This window comes from Lycorma delicatula, chromosome 7 (genome assembly GCF_047948215.1).
Source record: "Lycorma delicatula isolate Av1 chromosome 7, ASM4794821v1, whole genome shotgun sequence".
Classification (NCBI taxonomy): domain Eukaryota; kingdom Metazoa; phylum Arthropoda; class Insecta; order Hemiptera; family Fulgoridae; genus Lycorma; species Lycorma delicatula.
The window spans coordinates 127,252,257-127,270,433 of NC_134461.1; the positions used below are offsets into that span (position 1 = coordinate 127,252,257).

At 30.1% G+C, this 18,177-nt stretch overlaps 1 protein-coding gene and 1 long non-coding RNA gene across 2 annotated transcripts in view; one reads left to right on the plus strand and one right to left on the minus strand.

The window, feature by feature from the left end:
• Positions 1-14,078, plus strand: part of Mcm2 (DNA replication licensing factor Mcm2) — a 42,438-nt gene extending 28,360 nt beyond the window's left edge. The window contains exons 8-13 of the mRNA XM_075370338.1: positions 1,429-1,679; positions 2,910-3,074; positions 6,699-7,001; positions 9,414-9,596; positions 11,745-11,897; positions 12,957-14,078. Coding sequence (XP_075226453.1) covers positions 1,429-1,679; positions 2,910-3,074; positions 6,699-7,001; positions 9,414-9,596; positions 11,745-11,897; positions 12,957-13,088 — 1,187 coding nt within the window. The 3' untranslated portion in view covers positions 13,089-14,078. The remainder of the gene's footprint in view (positions 1-1,428; positions 1,680-2,909; positions 3,075-6,698; positions 7,002-9,413; positions 9,597-11,744; positions 11,898-12,956) is intronic.
• LOC142327362 (uncharacterized) overlaps positions 1-18,177 on the minus strand; it is a 288,215-nt gene that overhangs the window by 6,672 nt on the left and 263,366 nt on the right. The window lies entirely within an intron of this gene.

Genomic DNA, 18,177 nt, shown 5'->3' on the forward strand with positions numbered 1-18,177 from the left:
GTCAAATCTGCATTTAAAGGAAGAAGATTTCCAGAACTGTTTTGAACAATGGAAAATTTGCATGCAGCGATGTGGGGATAGAGGAGGAGTGTATATTGAAGGGGATAATAACTAAATATGTTTAAATTTAAGATAAAATATGTCTTACAGCATTAGTCTCGTTACTTATTAGCCACACCTCGTAGTGTATATTCCATTACAGATTTATACATTTTTATGACGTTTTTTCTCCTATGAATATTTAAAATGACCCTTTTGATTGACATTGTTGAATAAATAAAACATGTTGCTTGGAACAATGTCCTATTAGTTCTAATATAGGATGATTGTACTATTACGTAAAGCACGTTATATTTATTTCAAATTATTAAAAATTATTTTGCCAAAATTTTCAAGATATGAGTTTTATAGACAAGAAATAATTTTCAAGGATAACTTAATTACATGATTTTGTAGATTAGTAATTTATTATTGTTAATCTACAGATTTTTGTAGATTGTTAATTTTACATTAGTATCTACTACAATTATAATTAATATAAAAAAGTTTTCCTGCATATTTTCCTTGCTGCAAAAAGATATGCAACATTACATAAATATACACTGGAAATTCTATTGCTTATTTACATTATACTCTAGATCAGTTTTTCTTTTGTGGATATCAAATAAATATATATATATGACTGACTGACATATTAACAAACAAAAAAAAATCATGAAAAAAATAAACACTGACAATCACTATGCATATAGGTTGTACCTTTGTTGAGCCACATGTTGTATGCCTAACATTACTACTGTAATAAATCGTCAAACGTTAAATGACTCGTACCCATGCAGAGAAGTATTTATGGCTGTATACTCTCAGTATACACACTTTTTTCCTGGATACAAAAACCTGATAAAGGTCATTGAGAATGTTTAAAAAAGCTGTTATGGTTTTTCTACATTGCATTAAAATTGATTTTACATGTAAGAAACTATGTATGTGATTATAGGCATGAAATTTTAACATTATTATGGGTTTTTGATGGAACAGACAAAAATATGGATTGTTTTGAGCAGAAAATTGTTAAAATTGGCAGTGCTGAAAACCAGTTGATACTTTTTCATAATATCTTGATTACTTTCATCAGAACTATTCTCAGTAACTTCTTGTCCCAAGTGGCTACTTAATATTAGGTAAAAGAAATACAACTATACATGTATATTTTTATTCTTGATTATTCATTTAGCTCTTAAAGTAATTTTTTAGAAGTTAGAAAGAATTGATGTAGAATGATGTAATCTATTTTTAGTATTTTAGAAAATATATACTTAGTCTAATGGTGTTACTTGTTCCTAACATCTATTGCTTATTACTAATGTTTTTCTACTTTTTGAAAACAAAATATCTCCATGTATTTATAGAAGATAATTGTTTTTTTAGGAGATAAACATAAAGTCCGTGGAGATATTAATGTGTTTTTGTGTGGTGATCCTGGAACTGCAAAATCTCAGTTTTTAAAATTTGCTGAGAAAATGGCTCCAAGAGCAGTGTTTACAACAGGCCAAGGTGCTTCTGCTGTTGGTTTAACGGCTTATGTAAAAAGAGCTCCAGCTAGTAGAGAATGGACACTGGAAGCTGGTGCTCTTGTTTTGGCTGATCAGGGAGTTTGCCTCATCGATGAGTTTGATAAGGTAATTTATTTTATTTCTTAGCAAACTGTCACTAGTATAAATAAACATTAGTTACGACATTTTCTAAAAATTTTTATTATGTAGCAAAAAAATAAAAGTCAATAGTTTATTAGAATTAAAGAAAATTATATCTTTGAGTATTATTTTGTTTTCTTCAAACATTAATTTACATGTAGGTAATCTTTTTGTATTTTTCTTGTTTAATATCAGTAAAGATTGGATTAGACTGAAAATGTATCATTTGTTTTTAATTGTCTTCTACAACAGCTAAAATAACATTAAGCTTGTTACTTCACTTATATTAACTTTTTTTTTTTATATATAGTGTTTTTATGAGCAGCTAATATTTTTGTGTTAAGTATAATATTGGTTATTAGATTTTATAAAATTTAAAATTGGATTCATGTTATCATTTTTGTTTCTTAAGACAGAAAAATCTTTAGATATTTTCTTTATTAAGAAGATATTACCTATTCTTGTTATTATAAGTGTTGAGCAAGAGTATAAAGTTTTTAATTGCATGATAAAAACGTCTTGAACAATGTATTAAGTACTGAACATATGGAAATTATTTAACATTAAAGTGTTATAATTCATTGAATTAAATAGGATAAAGGGATTAAAAATATCCGTATAATTTTTTAAAATGTTATCCCTAAATTCTTATGTTATGTTAGTTGTGTTCGTAACTAATTCCACAACAAAACATGGTATTATTTTAGTTCAGCAGGTAGAAGACTTACTTTGTAAGATGTGTTTTGAAAAGACATATTGCTACAAAAGAAAAAATGAAACTATATAACTTTTTTTTTGGCCATTATTTCTTTGGACTATTTTCCATTCATTTGTATTTGATTTCGGGTTTGTCCATCCTCAGATTGGCTCTATGAATTGGGTAATAACTATCAAAAAGCTTCTACACATTCTTATGATAAAACAAATTATGAGTAGCTAATTAAAATAAGTCTTACTTAGCTAGATATTCTCTTTGTTCATTTTTTATTTTTTCATTGTTAATATAATTCTTTTATATTTACTGTCTACATTATCTCATATTCTCACTGTTTGGATCTTCATATTCTTTTGCATTATTTATTTTACAATATATTTCAAATGTTTATTTAATATTGTGTAGTAAATTGTTAATCCTACTCATGCTGTCAATTAAGACGTAACTTAGGTTTTTCTTGTTCACTGAATCTTATAATTTATTTTATTCCTTTTTTTTAGATGAATGATCAAGATAGGACTAGTATTCATGAAGCTATGGAACAGCAAAGTATTTCTATTTGTAAAGCAGGTATTGTAACCTCACTTCAAGCTCGTTGCTCTGTTATTGCAGCTGCAAATCCTATTGGTGGTAGATATGATCCTGGAATGACTTTCTCTGAAAATGTAAGTTTGTTGAATCAAAAGTGATTTTTATTTAAAATAAATAGTAGTACCTTTCTTTTTCATTTTGATGGCGGTAATGATTAGAAATGTTTTGTAAAATAAAGCTTGGCCTACACAATCTATATATATAAAAATGAATGTTTGTCAGTCTGTATGTCTCTTATGCCTTTCTAAACCATTCATCCGATAGTGATGAAACTTTGGGGAATAGTTGGACGCATGCCAGGGAAGGTTTCTGAATTAAGTTTGGACCCCCTAGGTGGCGCTGGCATTGAGATATTTCGAAAAATTGTATTTATTGTCCAATTTGCCTCATATTCAGAATACATGTTACTTACATGGAAAGAATTATCTCTGCAAAAAATGGACCCGCTAGATATGGCGCTGGGGTTGATATATTTAGAAAAATTATATTTATGGACCGATTTGGTTCATATTCAGAATATGAATATTAGTTACTTGAAAAGAAATATTTTTACAAAAACTGTACCCGCTATGTGGGGCCAGTGTTGAGATATTTACGAAACAAAAAAATATACAAACAGACTTTTTTATTCTATATATATATATATATATATATATATATATATAAGGCATGTTCGTATGTGTGTCCGCTAAAGACCAAAAAACTAATGGACCGATTTACGCACAGGAAAATGGAAAACTGCGAAAACGGGAAAGGGTAAAAAGAAAACACTTTGAGAGGGTGAGGGGAAAGGGTAAGGAGAATAAGTGAAAAATAAAATTTGTGTAGTTCAGTTTTTAATTTTTTTATCAAATTTTCAATTGTGTTCATTTAAACTCTCCCATCCTCACTCTCTCTCTCTCTCTCTCTCTCTCTCTCTATATATATATATATATATAGAGAGAGAGAGAGAGAGAGAGAGAGAGAGAGAGCAATAGCAAAGCATTGCCAGGTCTGCCAGTTGTATATATAATTTAAATTTAAAAAAAAAAATCACCTAGTACAGAATATTGAGATAAGATATATCTAACCTTAATTTTTCATGAATATACTTTCATGGAAACCTATATTCTCATTTATGACTGAAATAATTCCGCTATTGCATAATAAAAATTTAAAAATAAAAATAGTAAAATAATGAAAATTCCATATTAATTTATACAAGTGCTGTTCTCTGTTGCAGTTTTTATAAACCATAAACCATAAACCATCTCTCTCAAACATTATCCGATTGCTTATTTTGTTTGTACTTTTATATATGTTATTTTTCTAATGTATTTATTTTTTTTAATCTTTATTAATTTCTAATATTTCTGAATTTGTTAATATATGTATATATATCGAGGTCTGTTCAGAAATAACTGAAAATTTTTAATTACGCACCAACTAAGATATTTAGAGACATGCGGATGGCAGCATTGTGTTCCACATAACCTGCTCTGTACCCACATGTTCTTGGATTGTTGATATTTCATTTAGTTTTCGTGTTATTATTTGAGTGCAACATGTTTAAGTGTTAGTAACAGTTTGTTTGAAACTGGGGAAAACTTTCATAGAAACGTTTCAGCTTTTGAAAAACTTATGGAGATGATGCTGTAGGTCATATGCAATGTTACAAATAGTTTTCACAACTTAAAAGTGGTTGTCAGCCAATTTAAAAGTGGTCAAAGGTGACCTTCAACCAGGACGATCTTCGACTTCAACTAATGACACCCATGTTCAGAAAATCAACAATCTGATGCGTGTAAATTGCCGATTGACTGTCAGAGAAATTGCAGAAGAGATTACATCAGAATTGGATCATGCCATGACATTTTGACTGAAAAATTGAACATGCACTGAGTTGCAACAAAGTTTGTTCCTCATTTGATGAGTGAACAGCAGGAAGAACATTTAATGGATGTTTGTCGGCAACTTATTGAACAAGTCAATGACGATGAAATATTCATGCAAAGGATAATAATGGGAGAAGAAAGCTGGGTTTACGGCCATGAAATTGAGAGAAAAGTTCAATCATCATAAATCGCTACTAACACTTAAACATATTGCCCTCAAATAACAACAACATGAAAACTAGATGAGATATCAACAATCCAAGAACATCTGGTTACGGAGGTTATCTGGAACACAGTGCTGCCAACCGCACATCATTAAATATCAGTTGGCATATAACTAAAACTGGTTATTTTCTGAACAGACCTTTATTTATATATATATATATATATATCTTTCTATATATATATATATATATAGAAAGAGAGAGAGAGAGTTGATTTTGCTTGTGTCAATTAAATTAATATTTTTTGTTCTGTTATTTGTACCATTTAATTTATTTTTTAAGTATTTATAATTTATGACGTTTGTTGATTATAAATTTTCTACAATCATTTGAAACTAGAAGACTGAAAAGGATAGAATAATATATAATGATAAATGGTCTCTGGGATTTTACGTCTTAGTTTATGCTAACAATAATGATAGAATAATGCTAATGGGGTCACTGACATATGAAACTGAAGTTCATTACATCAGCTGTAATGCTACGCAGTCAGACTCTCTCCAACTTCAGCCTTGAGGACAAATGGGCGGTGCGAAATACGTCATGCACTAGACCATATTTCTTAGAGGTCGAAAGTAACATGAAAGTTGAGTCTGTGCAAAATACTGAGGTCAGCGTCAGTGGGTTAACAAAGAAAAGGCAGACAGTGACAGGTTATACAACGAATATCATTATTCTCATAGAAAGCAATTCTATCACATCACTTGTACCATACCTTAGGTATGAGGATTTATATTATTTTTATAATTATTCAAAGAAAAGAGATGAAGTATAGAAGAGGATTGAGGAAGGAACATTAAGGGACTGCTTCTGGGTAGTTAATCATTTTGTCGATAACTAAAAAGATGCAAACATTATCAAAACATGGTAAAGATATGTTGTGTTTGTATATTTAAAATATAGTACTGTTACGGTAGTTTTAAATTTGTTTACTACATTAGCACAATTGTTTCTATTGTGATATCTGCTATGAGTTCTAGTGCAACATGTAAAGTAAAATAGTTTTATGTTTGTATTGCTTTCTTGTAAAGAAAACTATCTTTTTCTTTACTATCTATTTTTTTCTTTTTAGTAAACAGAAATTTTATCTCGCTTCTCAAAATATTATTTATAGAAGTTGCATAGTTCTTATTTGTAAACATAATAAACAACCAGTTTAAATTGTAGATTCATGTAAGTAGATGAAAATTGTCTGTTCTTGACTGAACTGAACGTATATTAAAAGTTAAAGTAGAATACTCAGATCTTTTTGAATAAAATTATTAAAAAGTATTTTTTTCTAGCAGGTAAGTTATGTATTATGATAATACCTCTTATAAGAGGTTTATACCCAGTTTCATTTCAGATATTGATTACTGTTTAGTACTGAATATTCTGGATAAACAAAAATATTTAGATAAACCAACTTATTTATGATTTTTATATTATAAGGATTTAAGTACAATAATAACAAATTGCAGTATTTGATAAGGTTTATCTTAATTATATAAAGCATGTGAAATTCTTTATATGAATCGTTTGCTTGCCTCTGTGTATGAATTCATATACTGAAAATAATTACTTTAAATAAATTTCACTGAGAAAATTTGTTTTCTTTCAGGTTAATTTATCAGAACCAATTATGTCAAGGTTTGACATACTTTGTGTTGTTCGTGATGAAGTCGATGCAGTCAAAGATGAACATTTGGCAAGATTTGTTGTTAATTCACATATAAAACATCATCCAAAACCTGATGGAAAAGAATTTATTATTAATGATGATGAACCATCGGAAGAATTAATACCTCAAGAAGTTTTGAAAAAATACATTGTATATGCGAAACAAAATATTCATCCAAAGTTACAAAATATGGATCAAGATAAAGTTGCAAAAATGTACAGCCAACTTAGACAAGAATCATTGGTAAGATAAAGGTCACGGTAAAAACAAAATTATTGGTTGATTATTGATCTTGCAATTGATAAATATTTATTCAAATTCATTGTAGCAGAGAATAATAAATTGATTTGGATTAAGCAATTGTGAATTATAACACATTAGTAGAATAAAAAGTATCCACATTCCAAAACAAACTGAAGGTTATTAGCAATGAAATATCCTAGTCTCCAGTACACAAACAGAAAAGGCTTACAGTGATCTTTTAATCTTTTGGATGTTACTTGAAAAGAAGTTTTGTAGGCTTAGTCAAATCACTTATTACTTAATAAGTAATAAGTTTTATTAATACTTATTACTCCAAACGGTTCTTGTCCAAACACTCCTTTAGGGTGCTAGATAGTTGATAGTCTTGAGGCTGCAAGGTCTAGTCTGTACATAGGATATGGATCTGTTATAATTTATGGATGGCAGTGTTTGGTTAGGTACAAACAGCCTTCATGGAAGAGACCCTGGAAAGAGACAATAACATTTGTGCCTGTTTTTTGTGTTCTTTTTGGCAGCCTTAATTGATCCTTCAAGGAATGTCAAGTAATATTCAAAGTTAACCTCGTAATGATCCTGAGGAATGATCCACTACTTCAGAATCCCAAAAGGTGGCTTCCCATCTGACATGGTTTTTCAAATTTTGGGTTTTGGAGACTGATGTCATTGCATCAAAGCTCATTTGGTTTTGGTTGAGACATAATGCACTTTATGCACACGAAAAAGCAATTTCCTCCTTGTAAAGCAATTTTTGTGATATTTGCAAACATATAATTTTGTGTTTGTCAGCAACTGCAGATTTATTGGTATACTTTTGTATATTAATGCTGGTTTTTGGTGATAATTTTCATGCTACATAGACCTTGCTGATATTCAGAATTCCAAACACAGCAACTCAACTCAATCATATTTTCTAGAATTTTGATCAAGAATCTTAATTGTAATGTACTGTTCCAGTCTAACCTATACTTTAGTTTTGCTCTCGTTACTAAGCAGTAAACATGAAGCGGGATGATGACCTTCTTTGATATTCTTAACTGCACTATTCTACAATGTGATACTACATTGTACTGCATAATTGAATTATGAATAGGTTATAATTTGTCTTTGCTTTTACATTGCTATTAATTAAGTTTCACTCGCTTTCTTTTCTTTAAGTAAATTACTGCTATTCTAACAGGTAAATTATAAGTTTTAGATTTGAAAATTATAAAAATGCTGTTTTGTTCTTTCAGTAACAGGAATCAGTAATATTTGAATTTTTATTTAAACATGATTGAAAGAATAGGCTACAAGCAAACTTATTGAAAGGAAAAATGCATTAAAAAAAAATCTATTTTATATATTTAACTGTTTATACATGTGTGATACATTTCTTCTGATGAAGTGTGGTAGCAGTTATTGAACAAAATGATCTGAATTCTTGAAAAGTTAATTGTACGATAACCAGCTACTTTTATTATTGCTCTAAAAGCTGAAGATCTGATCTGATTTCATATTCTTCTTGTTGAAAATATGAGTATGATAAAGTTGACTTGTAGGAATAAGCCAAAACTGAAAAAAAAGGTTCTATCTAGAAGTCAGTGCGGTAGCGTCTAGTTTTCGTCTAGTAGGTTCTGCATTTCAATCCTGATCATGTTTGGTATTGTTATTTTCTACAAAATTCATATATCATAAAGGTAATTGGACATCAGCATGTTGATTGAAATATATGTTACCGTTACATTACAGTTACTTATAGATTGAGACTACTACTTGTCATGTAGAACAACATCCTTTATGAGCATCTTACCATGTTAGTTTTGGGTTAGACCTAGAAGCCACTAATATTGTTACTGTGATCCCAAGTTTCATGAATACTGTTAGAAAAATTTCCTTATGGCCATTTACAACACAGTGAACATAATTTTTCAGATCTTAAATTAAGATCTAAGCGATGTGAGTTTAAGTTCTAATTAGAGTTAGATCATCATAAAACTGAATTATTTTCTTATTTTATGTACCTTTTTTTGACTTTCTTGGTACAGTCTCTTATAGGGTTGTCAATTGTAAAATTATTCATTTCTTTATTTAATTTTACAGCTTGACGCCCTGTAACAATTGCTAATGGTTATGATTTTTGGCGTGTGAAAAAATGTCATGTCTGATTGAAACTTGGATCCATAACATCTGCTCCATTGAGGAGGTCAGTGTGTTTATTACTGTAAATTTGACCCAATCATTGGAGGATAAATGAAGGGCAGCACTGCCCTCCGTTTGTAAAAATTTATTTTGGATCTGCCCTACTAATCTCATATTTCATAAATTTAGCTTTATTTGAAGAATGTGATGTAGAAAATTAATTGTTGAGAAAAACCATTGTTGAATTTATTACATAAAGAATTTTATTTTCAGGCTACTGGAAGTTTACCGATAACTGTCAGACATATAGAAAGTATGATAAGAATGGCTGAAGCTCATGCTCGCATGCATTTAAGAGCTTATGTTCAAGAAGATGATGTTAATATGGCTATTAGAATGATGCTAGAAAGTTTTATAGATACACAGAAATATAGTGTTATGAAATCAATGAGAGATGTAAGTATATCATTGACGAGATTTTTTCCAAGACCTTTTGTTACTTTCATACTGATCACTGCTATTCTAACAGACGATTTATGTTTTAGAATTATAAATTATAAAAATACTAATTTTTTTAATAATAGGGATCAGTAATATTTTATGGAGCATGTATTATTTAAACATGACCGAAAAACACAGGCTGCAACAAATTTGTAGAGAAAAGTGCATTAAAAAATTTTTAGTACAAATTATTTACATGTTATAAGATTTTTCTTTTGAAGTAGTAGTAGTTTTTGTAAAAGCGACCTGAATGCTTGAAAAGTTAATTCATTTCGTCATTCTGCTTATCGTAATATTTTAACATGCTCATTGGACTGCTTCATCCTAAAGTTCAGATTTTGCTTGTCTTACATTTATTTGTTGATCTTGTCTTTATTACTTTAATGCTGCATTTTATTGCTCGGCGCTAGTTGCTGAACTTCCTCGACATTGTATATTCTTATTGACATTTCTTTTACATTATTGTTTCATTGTGAGATACTAAAGATAGTAAGTTTATTGAAGTGATTATCAAAAAAAAATTTTTGCATTTACCTTTAGTATTCAATTAGCGGATGTTAATTTTTTTTTTGTCTAAATTGCTATATAAAATAAGTTCATTTTTTAATTTCAATAAAATCGTTTCAGATAATAGTAAATATTTCCCTAAAACATTATGTAAACATTCATTATTGCTTATAAATATAATAATTCTTGCTAGCAAGTAATATGGCATTACAACTTCAGAAAATATGAGACAAAAATTAAAAGTCAAATTAAAAATTCAGTAATAATGAGAGTAAATATTTATTTTGATCCATTATCAGTTAGATACTAATACAAATCAATCTTGCTTGGCTTGATGTGAAAATTTTGTTTTATGAAATAATTGTAATTAATAACTTATAGAAATTTTAGATTTATGTATTTTTAGATTTAATATTGAAATAATTAATTTCTATTATTACAAATGAAAGTTGGCTGAAATGTAATGCACACTGGAACATAACGAGAGAAAAAAGATTTTTGTACAAAGCAACAAGTGCTGCAGTCTTGTAGTTTCTTTTCCCTACTATATGCATTCCATAATTTTATCCATTCCATCTCATTTTTTGTCATTCACTGTTGTTATAGAGTCAAATATGGCTGCTGCTATGTCAACACATCCAAAACAACATGCAGTTATTGAGTTTTTAACTGTGGAGGATTGGGATGATAGTGACATTCATCATCGTCTAAAAACTGTTTACAGTGATGAAAGTACTGATCAAAGAAATGTGAGTAGGTGGGTACAGTTTCTTTGACTGGCATATCAAAAGAATGAGTAGGACTCATTATTGCATTGGGCTACTGTAAAGTCTGAAGTGGGTGCTGTGCAAACTCAGAAAGTATAAACAACAAAAGGAATGTTGTGAATAGCTTCTGAAATGATATCGTAAACACGGAGATGACTTCTTTTTCAATATGTGACGGGAGGCAAAACATAAGTGCATCATTAAGACCCAGAAGAAAAATGGCAGAGCATTAAATATTGGCACTATAGTTTGCCATAATCTTAAAAATTCAAAATTTTAGCCCTCAGCAAAAAAACTGTTGACAATGTTCTGAGATTCCAAACACATGTATATGGCTGACTACCTGAGAACCAGATTAACAGTAAATTCTGTGGAATATATAATGCTATTAAAACACCTTGGATGAATCGTGTGCTATGCTTGACAATCCACAGAGCCGATAATTCTGCTGCACGATAATGCTCGGCCGCACACATCACTTGCAACCATTGAGGTTCTTGCGATGTTGAAATTTGAACTTATTCCACATCCTCTGTGCTCAATATATTTGGTGTCTATATTAATGGTATTCATTTCTTGTGAATGATGAATTGAAGGAGCAGTGAGGTCATGGATCATCAGCATTCTTCATTGATGGGATGAGAAAACTAGTTCAGTTTGAACTAGTTTAGAAATATGTTGCTGTAAATGGTGACTGCATGGAAAATATGTTTAAACAGCAAATAAAACTTACTTCAATGCAATTTTTGATTTCATTTTCAAATTACATTTCTGCTAACCTTTGTATAATGTAAATGTAATAATGTTTTTTTTTATGGTTTTATTTCAGACATTTAGAAAGTATTTGACATTTAAGAAAGATTCAACAGAATTATTGTATTACATATTAAAACAAATGACTAATGAACATTTGGCTTTTAATCGTGGTAGAGGTATAAGAGAAAATGTTGTTGAAATACATGAAAATGATTTTCTTGATAGGGTGAGTTGATTATTTGTTATTACCCATTTTGTTTAGTTATAAATCTTATGACATGTTTGATTATATTTCTTACTCTATCACAGAATTTAATAATAATGAGTTATAGCTTCAAGAAAATTAGTTTATCCATTTTATTTCAGTTATCTTATGTATAGCACAATAATTTATTATTTTGTTAAATTGCAACATACTGTTTCGATAAATATTTTGTGATTAACGAAATAATGGAAAATACTCTTATTGTGCCAACTTGTATACTCTTATGAGCCATATATTATATGGCTCTATAATATATAAAGATTAAACTTCTTCACTAAATGATTAGTTAGTCCCTTCTTCGCATTAATGGAAATTCATAAATCACTTTATATTTTCTAGTTGTGTACACAATTTTGAATATAGTATAAGATTTTTGAGCATCATAGAGTATAGTGTGGCTTGATTTTAAGCCATAAGCTAATTAAGCCATGTTTTATTCTATTGTGTGTGTGAAAGCAATTTCCTTTCCTTTTGTATCAGTCCAAAAACAACATCAGCTTTTCTTTGTTATCAATAAGCATGTGTGGAGCCCACTTCATCGTTTACTTTTCCTTACCTTCTTATATGAAAGAAGGTAACCAATTTAAAGAATGAAAGGAGGTAATACAAGAAAAGTGGTGGCAGGATAAGAAGAAATGGAGAAGCTTACATTTCAAGTAGATCTGACTAGCAGTTGGAAACTGTACAAGATACTGATGATGATGATGATGCATGTTCCATCCAAAACAAAAGAAACTGAATAAAATATAATAATCTTCTTTTCACCCTTTCCTATTAGGACATTTTTGAAAGTAATTATGATGACTAGATAAAAAATGAAATAATTCTTTGTTGAGTATCTGTTATCATAGCTGATTTTTTATGAGACGGTTTGACTCCTTTCTTCCAGTTTAAAAAATAGTTCATAATACTACGTTTGAAAATATTAATGGTGAACTTTCTTATTAAATTGTTTTAATGTTTTGCCATGAAATTTTTTTTCTTTTCACAAATTAATTTTTGTAATTTCATTTGTTACAGGCAAAACAAATCAACATTAGAGATGTTAAACCGTTTTATGAAAGTAAATTATTTAAATCACATCATTATAAATATGATTCACAGAAGAGGCTTATTGTACAAACTTTAACTGATGACATAAGAGAAACATAAATATTTTAAAATCCTTATTAATTTATTTTTGCTTACTTTTATTATTTTGATGTACAGTAATACTGCACGTTTGTATTCATTTTTATTTTAAAGTATAAGAATATTTGGATTGGTTCTGAAACATTATTAAGTACAAAATTTTTTTTGTCAGTTTGTCAGTGATTGCAAACAGTATGGATGATTTATTAATATTATGTACTATTCTACTTCTCATTAGAATATTTTAGTTCAGATTATTTTGTTGTGAATTTAGTATTTTTATGGCAAACTTGACAACAAAAAGTTTATAAATGTTTTGTTAGATTGTTCAATGCAGTTTAATCATTTTGAAATTTTAAGAATCTTGTAATTATATGCTTTTTTAATATTATTAAATGCTGTTTATTAAATTCTTAATATTATGAATTTAATACTTTTTTGAAATGATTTACTTAATTGATTTAAATTTTCTTTCAATAAAATAAAATTAACAAGAAAAGAAAAAATTAAAGTGATCGTTTTACAAGGCGCTTATAGACGTATGGTGATTATTATGCTGTAACTAAAATCATTACCATTCTTTCTATTAAATTTTCCAATCAATTTTTCAGGCCCATTGCAACAGCCATCATTATACATTCATATAGGGTTTTTTAATATTTGAAAGTGTTTTAACTGTTTTATAACATGTTGCTTGATGAACTTGCAACACGAAAGTTATCATATTTACTCTATTGGCAAATAAAAAAAGCAGGTGATTTTTGTGTACCGGTTTATTACATTCTTATCTGCAACATCTAATCTGAATCGCTATTCATCACAACCTTTAAACACATTTACTGCTGTATCCCTAAAAAACATGGCTTTTACAGGCACTACAAAATTTATTATCATCTATTACACTGTTATTGGGTATCAGTCTGGTAAATACTGTTACATAAATAAATTGTTGAAGTCAGGATTAAAAAACTAGTCTGTAATAAGGTCTAATTTTAAGTCATACTGCAAGTTTTCAATTGGCTAAATGATGTTTGAAAAAAGTTATATTAATTTTATAATATTTTGTCATTAAATAATATTTTATTTTTTATATATTTTTTTAAACTGTATTTAAAATAATTGTAAATATTTAAAGTATAGAAAAAAAACTTAGATTTATTTTTATGCCTTCTTTTATTTTGTAATTAATATCAATAAATATAATCAACTGACTTCTGCTTTTGTGAAATTGATATTTATTTAATTAGATAATGACCTAGTTGCTACATAATCATTTTTATTATTTAAGTAACAAATATCACACTTGACATTGATATTTTTTTGCCCATCGGGCTAGTGGTTAACTTGTCATCACCGGTGTTCTTTCGTGGTTGGGTTTGGATTACCCACACATCTCAGGAATGATCGACCTGAGACTGTACAAGATTACGGTGGATGACACATCCACCTCCTTATCATTAAAATATACTGTATAATAAATCTTTTAAAACTTATCAGAGAATAAAGATTTAACCTGTAACCGATATAAAAAGTTAGAATATAATCTACAACTGACATATTCAGTATTACATTTTGCACAGATTACAGCATTAATAAATAAAATAACAGTGAAGGAAAAAATATAAGAATACTGAATATTATTTAAATAAAAATAAAAACTACACCATCGAACTAAAAACAGGCAGAATTTCTGGAGTTATATTGCATAGATAATCTTAACTTAAAATTCAGTCATTACATCTGATAATAAATTTGCAAAATTATTTACATGAATTTTCTTACAGAAAAAAATTTTGAAAATGATGTTGTTGAACCAGACTTATATTTATATAATTTTTTTTAATAAACTACCTTATATACCTCTACCTCAGGGACAATTTCTTTATTTTTAAAGAATCCATATCATTTTTAAAAACTAACTTCCAAAAACAAACATAAAATCATTTTTTTTAAATTTAACCTTTCAAATCTAGCTTGTTTACCATTAAGATATGGAGCAAATATATTAGATGTCTTTTTTACTCTCGTCAAAACATTTTTCACTATGTTCTATAAACTTTTCCAAAATGTATTAGTGTTGAAAAATATTCTAGTATACACTCAAATATTCCAGAATTTAATCTGTTATAAGGTTCTTGCTCCACAGCAGATCAAACACCCCAGTATTTCAGTATTTTGGCTCAGTTAATAATTGTCCCAAGTTTGGTTGAAATCGGTTCTGTAGTTTAAGAGATGTGGAACCTACGATAACTTTTTTTTATATTAAGACATTTCAAATAATGCTAAGATGGAAACTTCTTATAAACTTAGTTAAAAATCAAATTAAAATATTTTGGACAATTTTAACCAATCAACTAAATCTGAACAATAAACACACTTTATGACCATTTAAAAATATTGAAAATAAGTCCAACATAAGTAAGTCAAACTTCCTATGTACTGTGCCCCAACACCTGAAGCATCAGTCTTTCTCTTCTCTTATGTAGGCTCGGCAAGTCATTCGGCCTACTTTAATATGCTGTTTAAAAATTTTACATGCAGCCCTGTTCACTCATTTTGACCGAGACATTTTGTGTCTCGCTGAAACCTTGTATAATAGATGAGATATTATAATCTTCATTATCTCCGATATGGTTGGAAATAGCAGCCCATATTTTTTTTTCAGGAGAGTCAACCTCTTCTTCCCTAATATGGTCCACTCTATGTCTACCAGCTCAAGTTTTCAAATCGACTATCAGTTCTGCTGTTTTATCCCTAAGGGTGTTATAGTAAACAATGCAGCTTTTTGAGCTCCTTGCATTCTGACATGGAGCTCTTCATTTCTACCTTTTCTCAACGATATTACATCAGTCTCTTCCGATGTAACCGCTGATTTCATTGTCTTCAGTAAATCTGTGTAAAGACTTACCTGCTCCTTTAATGATCACAGTCCTATTTTCTTCAGCAGGTGGTGTTGCTTTCTTGATGGGTACCTTCTTTTCTTTCTTTTTCCTGTTTAGCCTCCGGTAACTACCATTTAGATAATACTTCAGAGGATGATATGTATGAGTGTGAATGAAGTGTAGTCTTCTACATTCTCAGTTCGACCATACCTGAGGTGTGTGGTTAATTGAAACCCAACCGCCAAAGAACACCGGTATCCACGATCTAGTATTCAAGTCCGTGTAAGAATAGCTGGCTTTACTAGGACTTGAACGCTGGAATTCTGGACTTCCAAATCAGCTGATTGGGGAAGAAGCGTTCACCACTAGACCAACCCGGTGGGTTCTTGATGGGTACCTGGCCTGGTCTAACTTGTCTTGTTTGATTCTCTTAATTGCTGAATCATCACCTTTGTAGGCTCTATTTTATTTCTCAAAATATAAGATGACGCCTTCTTGATGGTTTTCCCTATTGGTTCACTAGGTAATATAAAAGCTATGTTTAAAGACAACTGCAGCACCTTTCTTATGGAACGTATTATAACCGTCACCGTCGCCTTCTCATTTATGGCAGTATCAAAATGTATTTTATACTTGCACTTTAATCTCTGTAACCTCCTCTCCCAATATTAATGTCTCGTATTTTTGGATATCACTGGATTTGTTCATAGGTTTGTGCATATTGCCATCTTCCAAACTCTGTCTTCTGACTACTTCATGTAACATGCATGTGTCGCCCATATCTGTTGGTACTATATTTATTTTATCATTAAACACATCTGGCCATTTTTTTGTAACAAATTTATCAGCTTGGCATCATTTAGATCACTTTCTAACAATGCTGCCACATCTGATTCACCCACTAGCAGATCTGCTTGCATTGCCTGTGTGATAACGGTTACTGGTGGAGATATCTCCATCAACGCTTTCAACTCTACGTAAATTTTTTTCAGCTCTTTCTTGTGTTCCAGGATATACTTTGCAAGTCCTGATCCTAAATGTTGCTTGACAGGCATCATAATTATCCCCAGCTGGTAGGTCAGTCTTCCTCTTCCGATGACACTGGTCTGAAGCGCTTCTTGCCTTTGTTGCCAAACTTATTAGTAGCGCCCGATGGCTCCCCAGAACTTTGTAACGCCATATCTTCTAATGGGAGCAACCCTTATCTTTGCATCATTTTTTCCTATGCTCTGCGCCCTCTTCTGAGTCCAACGGGTACCCATTCGATGGGGCTGGGAAAATTCCAATAAGGAGAGATGGGGGAAATTTTGGGGGGTATGTAAAATATATTGTCTCAAAAATGTTGGGGGACCGTAGAAATGTATGACCCCAAAAAAACCTTCAAAAAATTTAAAGAAAAACATGTTTTAGGGGGTCGGGTAGATCCCGGGGGTTTTTGAAAAGGAAGAATGGAAAGTGAGATATAGTCGGAAAAGGGTTCCCCCTTATAACACAGCGTAGGACTTAGAAATTTTTTTCATAGTCAAGCAGAAATAGGAGAGAAATATTCTAAAAAAATTTCTACGTCCTTGTTTACAACTTTAAACCGATATGTCAGGCCAGACCTGTATACACATATACAGATTTACAAAATATTTTTCACAAAAATACTATTATAATGCTATTATTATATGTACAACCTCACTTTATAAAAAATGTTAATGTTAACATTAGAACTGTCTCAGGTGTTTTCTTATTTGTTGCTGTGGCTCTGACAATATTCAGAACCCCAAAATACTACTTTCATTAATCTCACTCAACTTTAGTTATAATATTCACTCTCAAGATTCACTTGTAATGAAAAAAACATTACATCTTTGTAAGTCCACAACAGAAAATCATAAATTTTACATATATCATCATTGGCATGTGTCAAAGTGTCCTTGGTGATTATCTAGGGCCTCTCCAAACGTTCTTCGTGGACGACTTTTCAAGGTAATGGTAACTTTGCCGTCACAACTGCAACCTCTGAAAGGTCATTCAACATCTTGAGAAGACAAGATTTACCTAGGAATGCAATGCAAGCAGACATAACGACGGAGTTGGCGAACCTGAACCTGCACATGCACCGAGTTATTGCAGATGAGATATTGGATAAGCTGTCTAAGAATCCGAGGAAACTCATTTTTTGAAGTTGTTGAGCTCTGTAGTTTCAAACCTTCATTATTTCACAATATTAATGTGTAAAG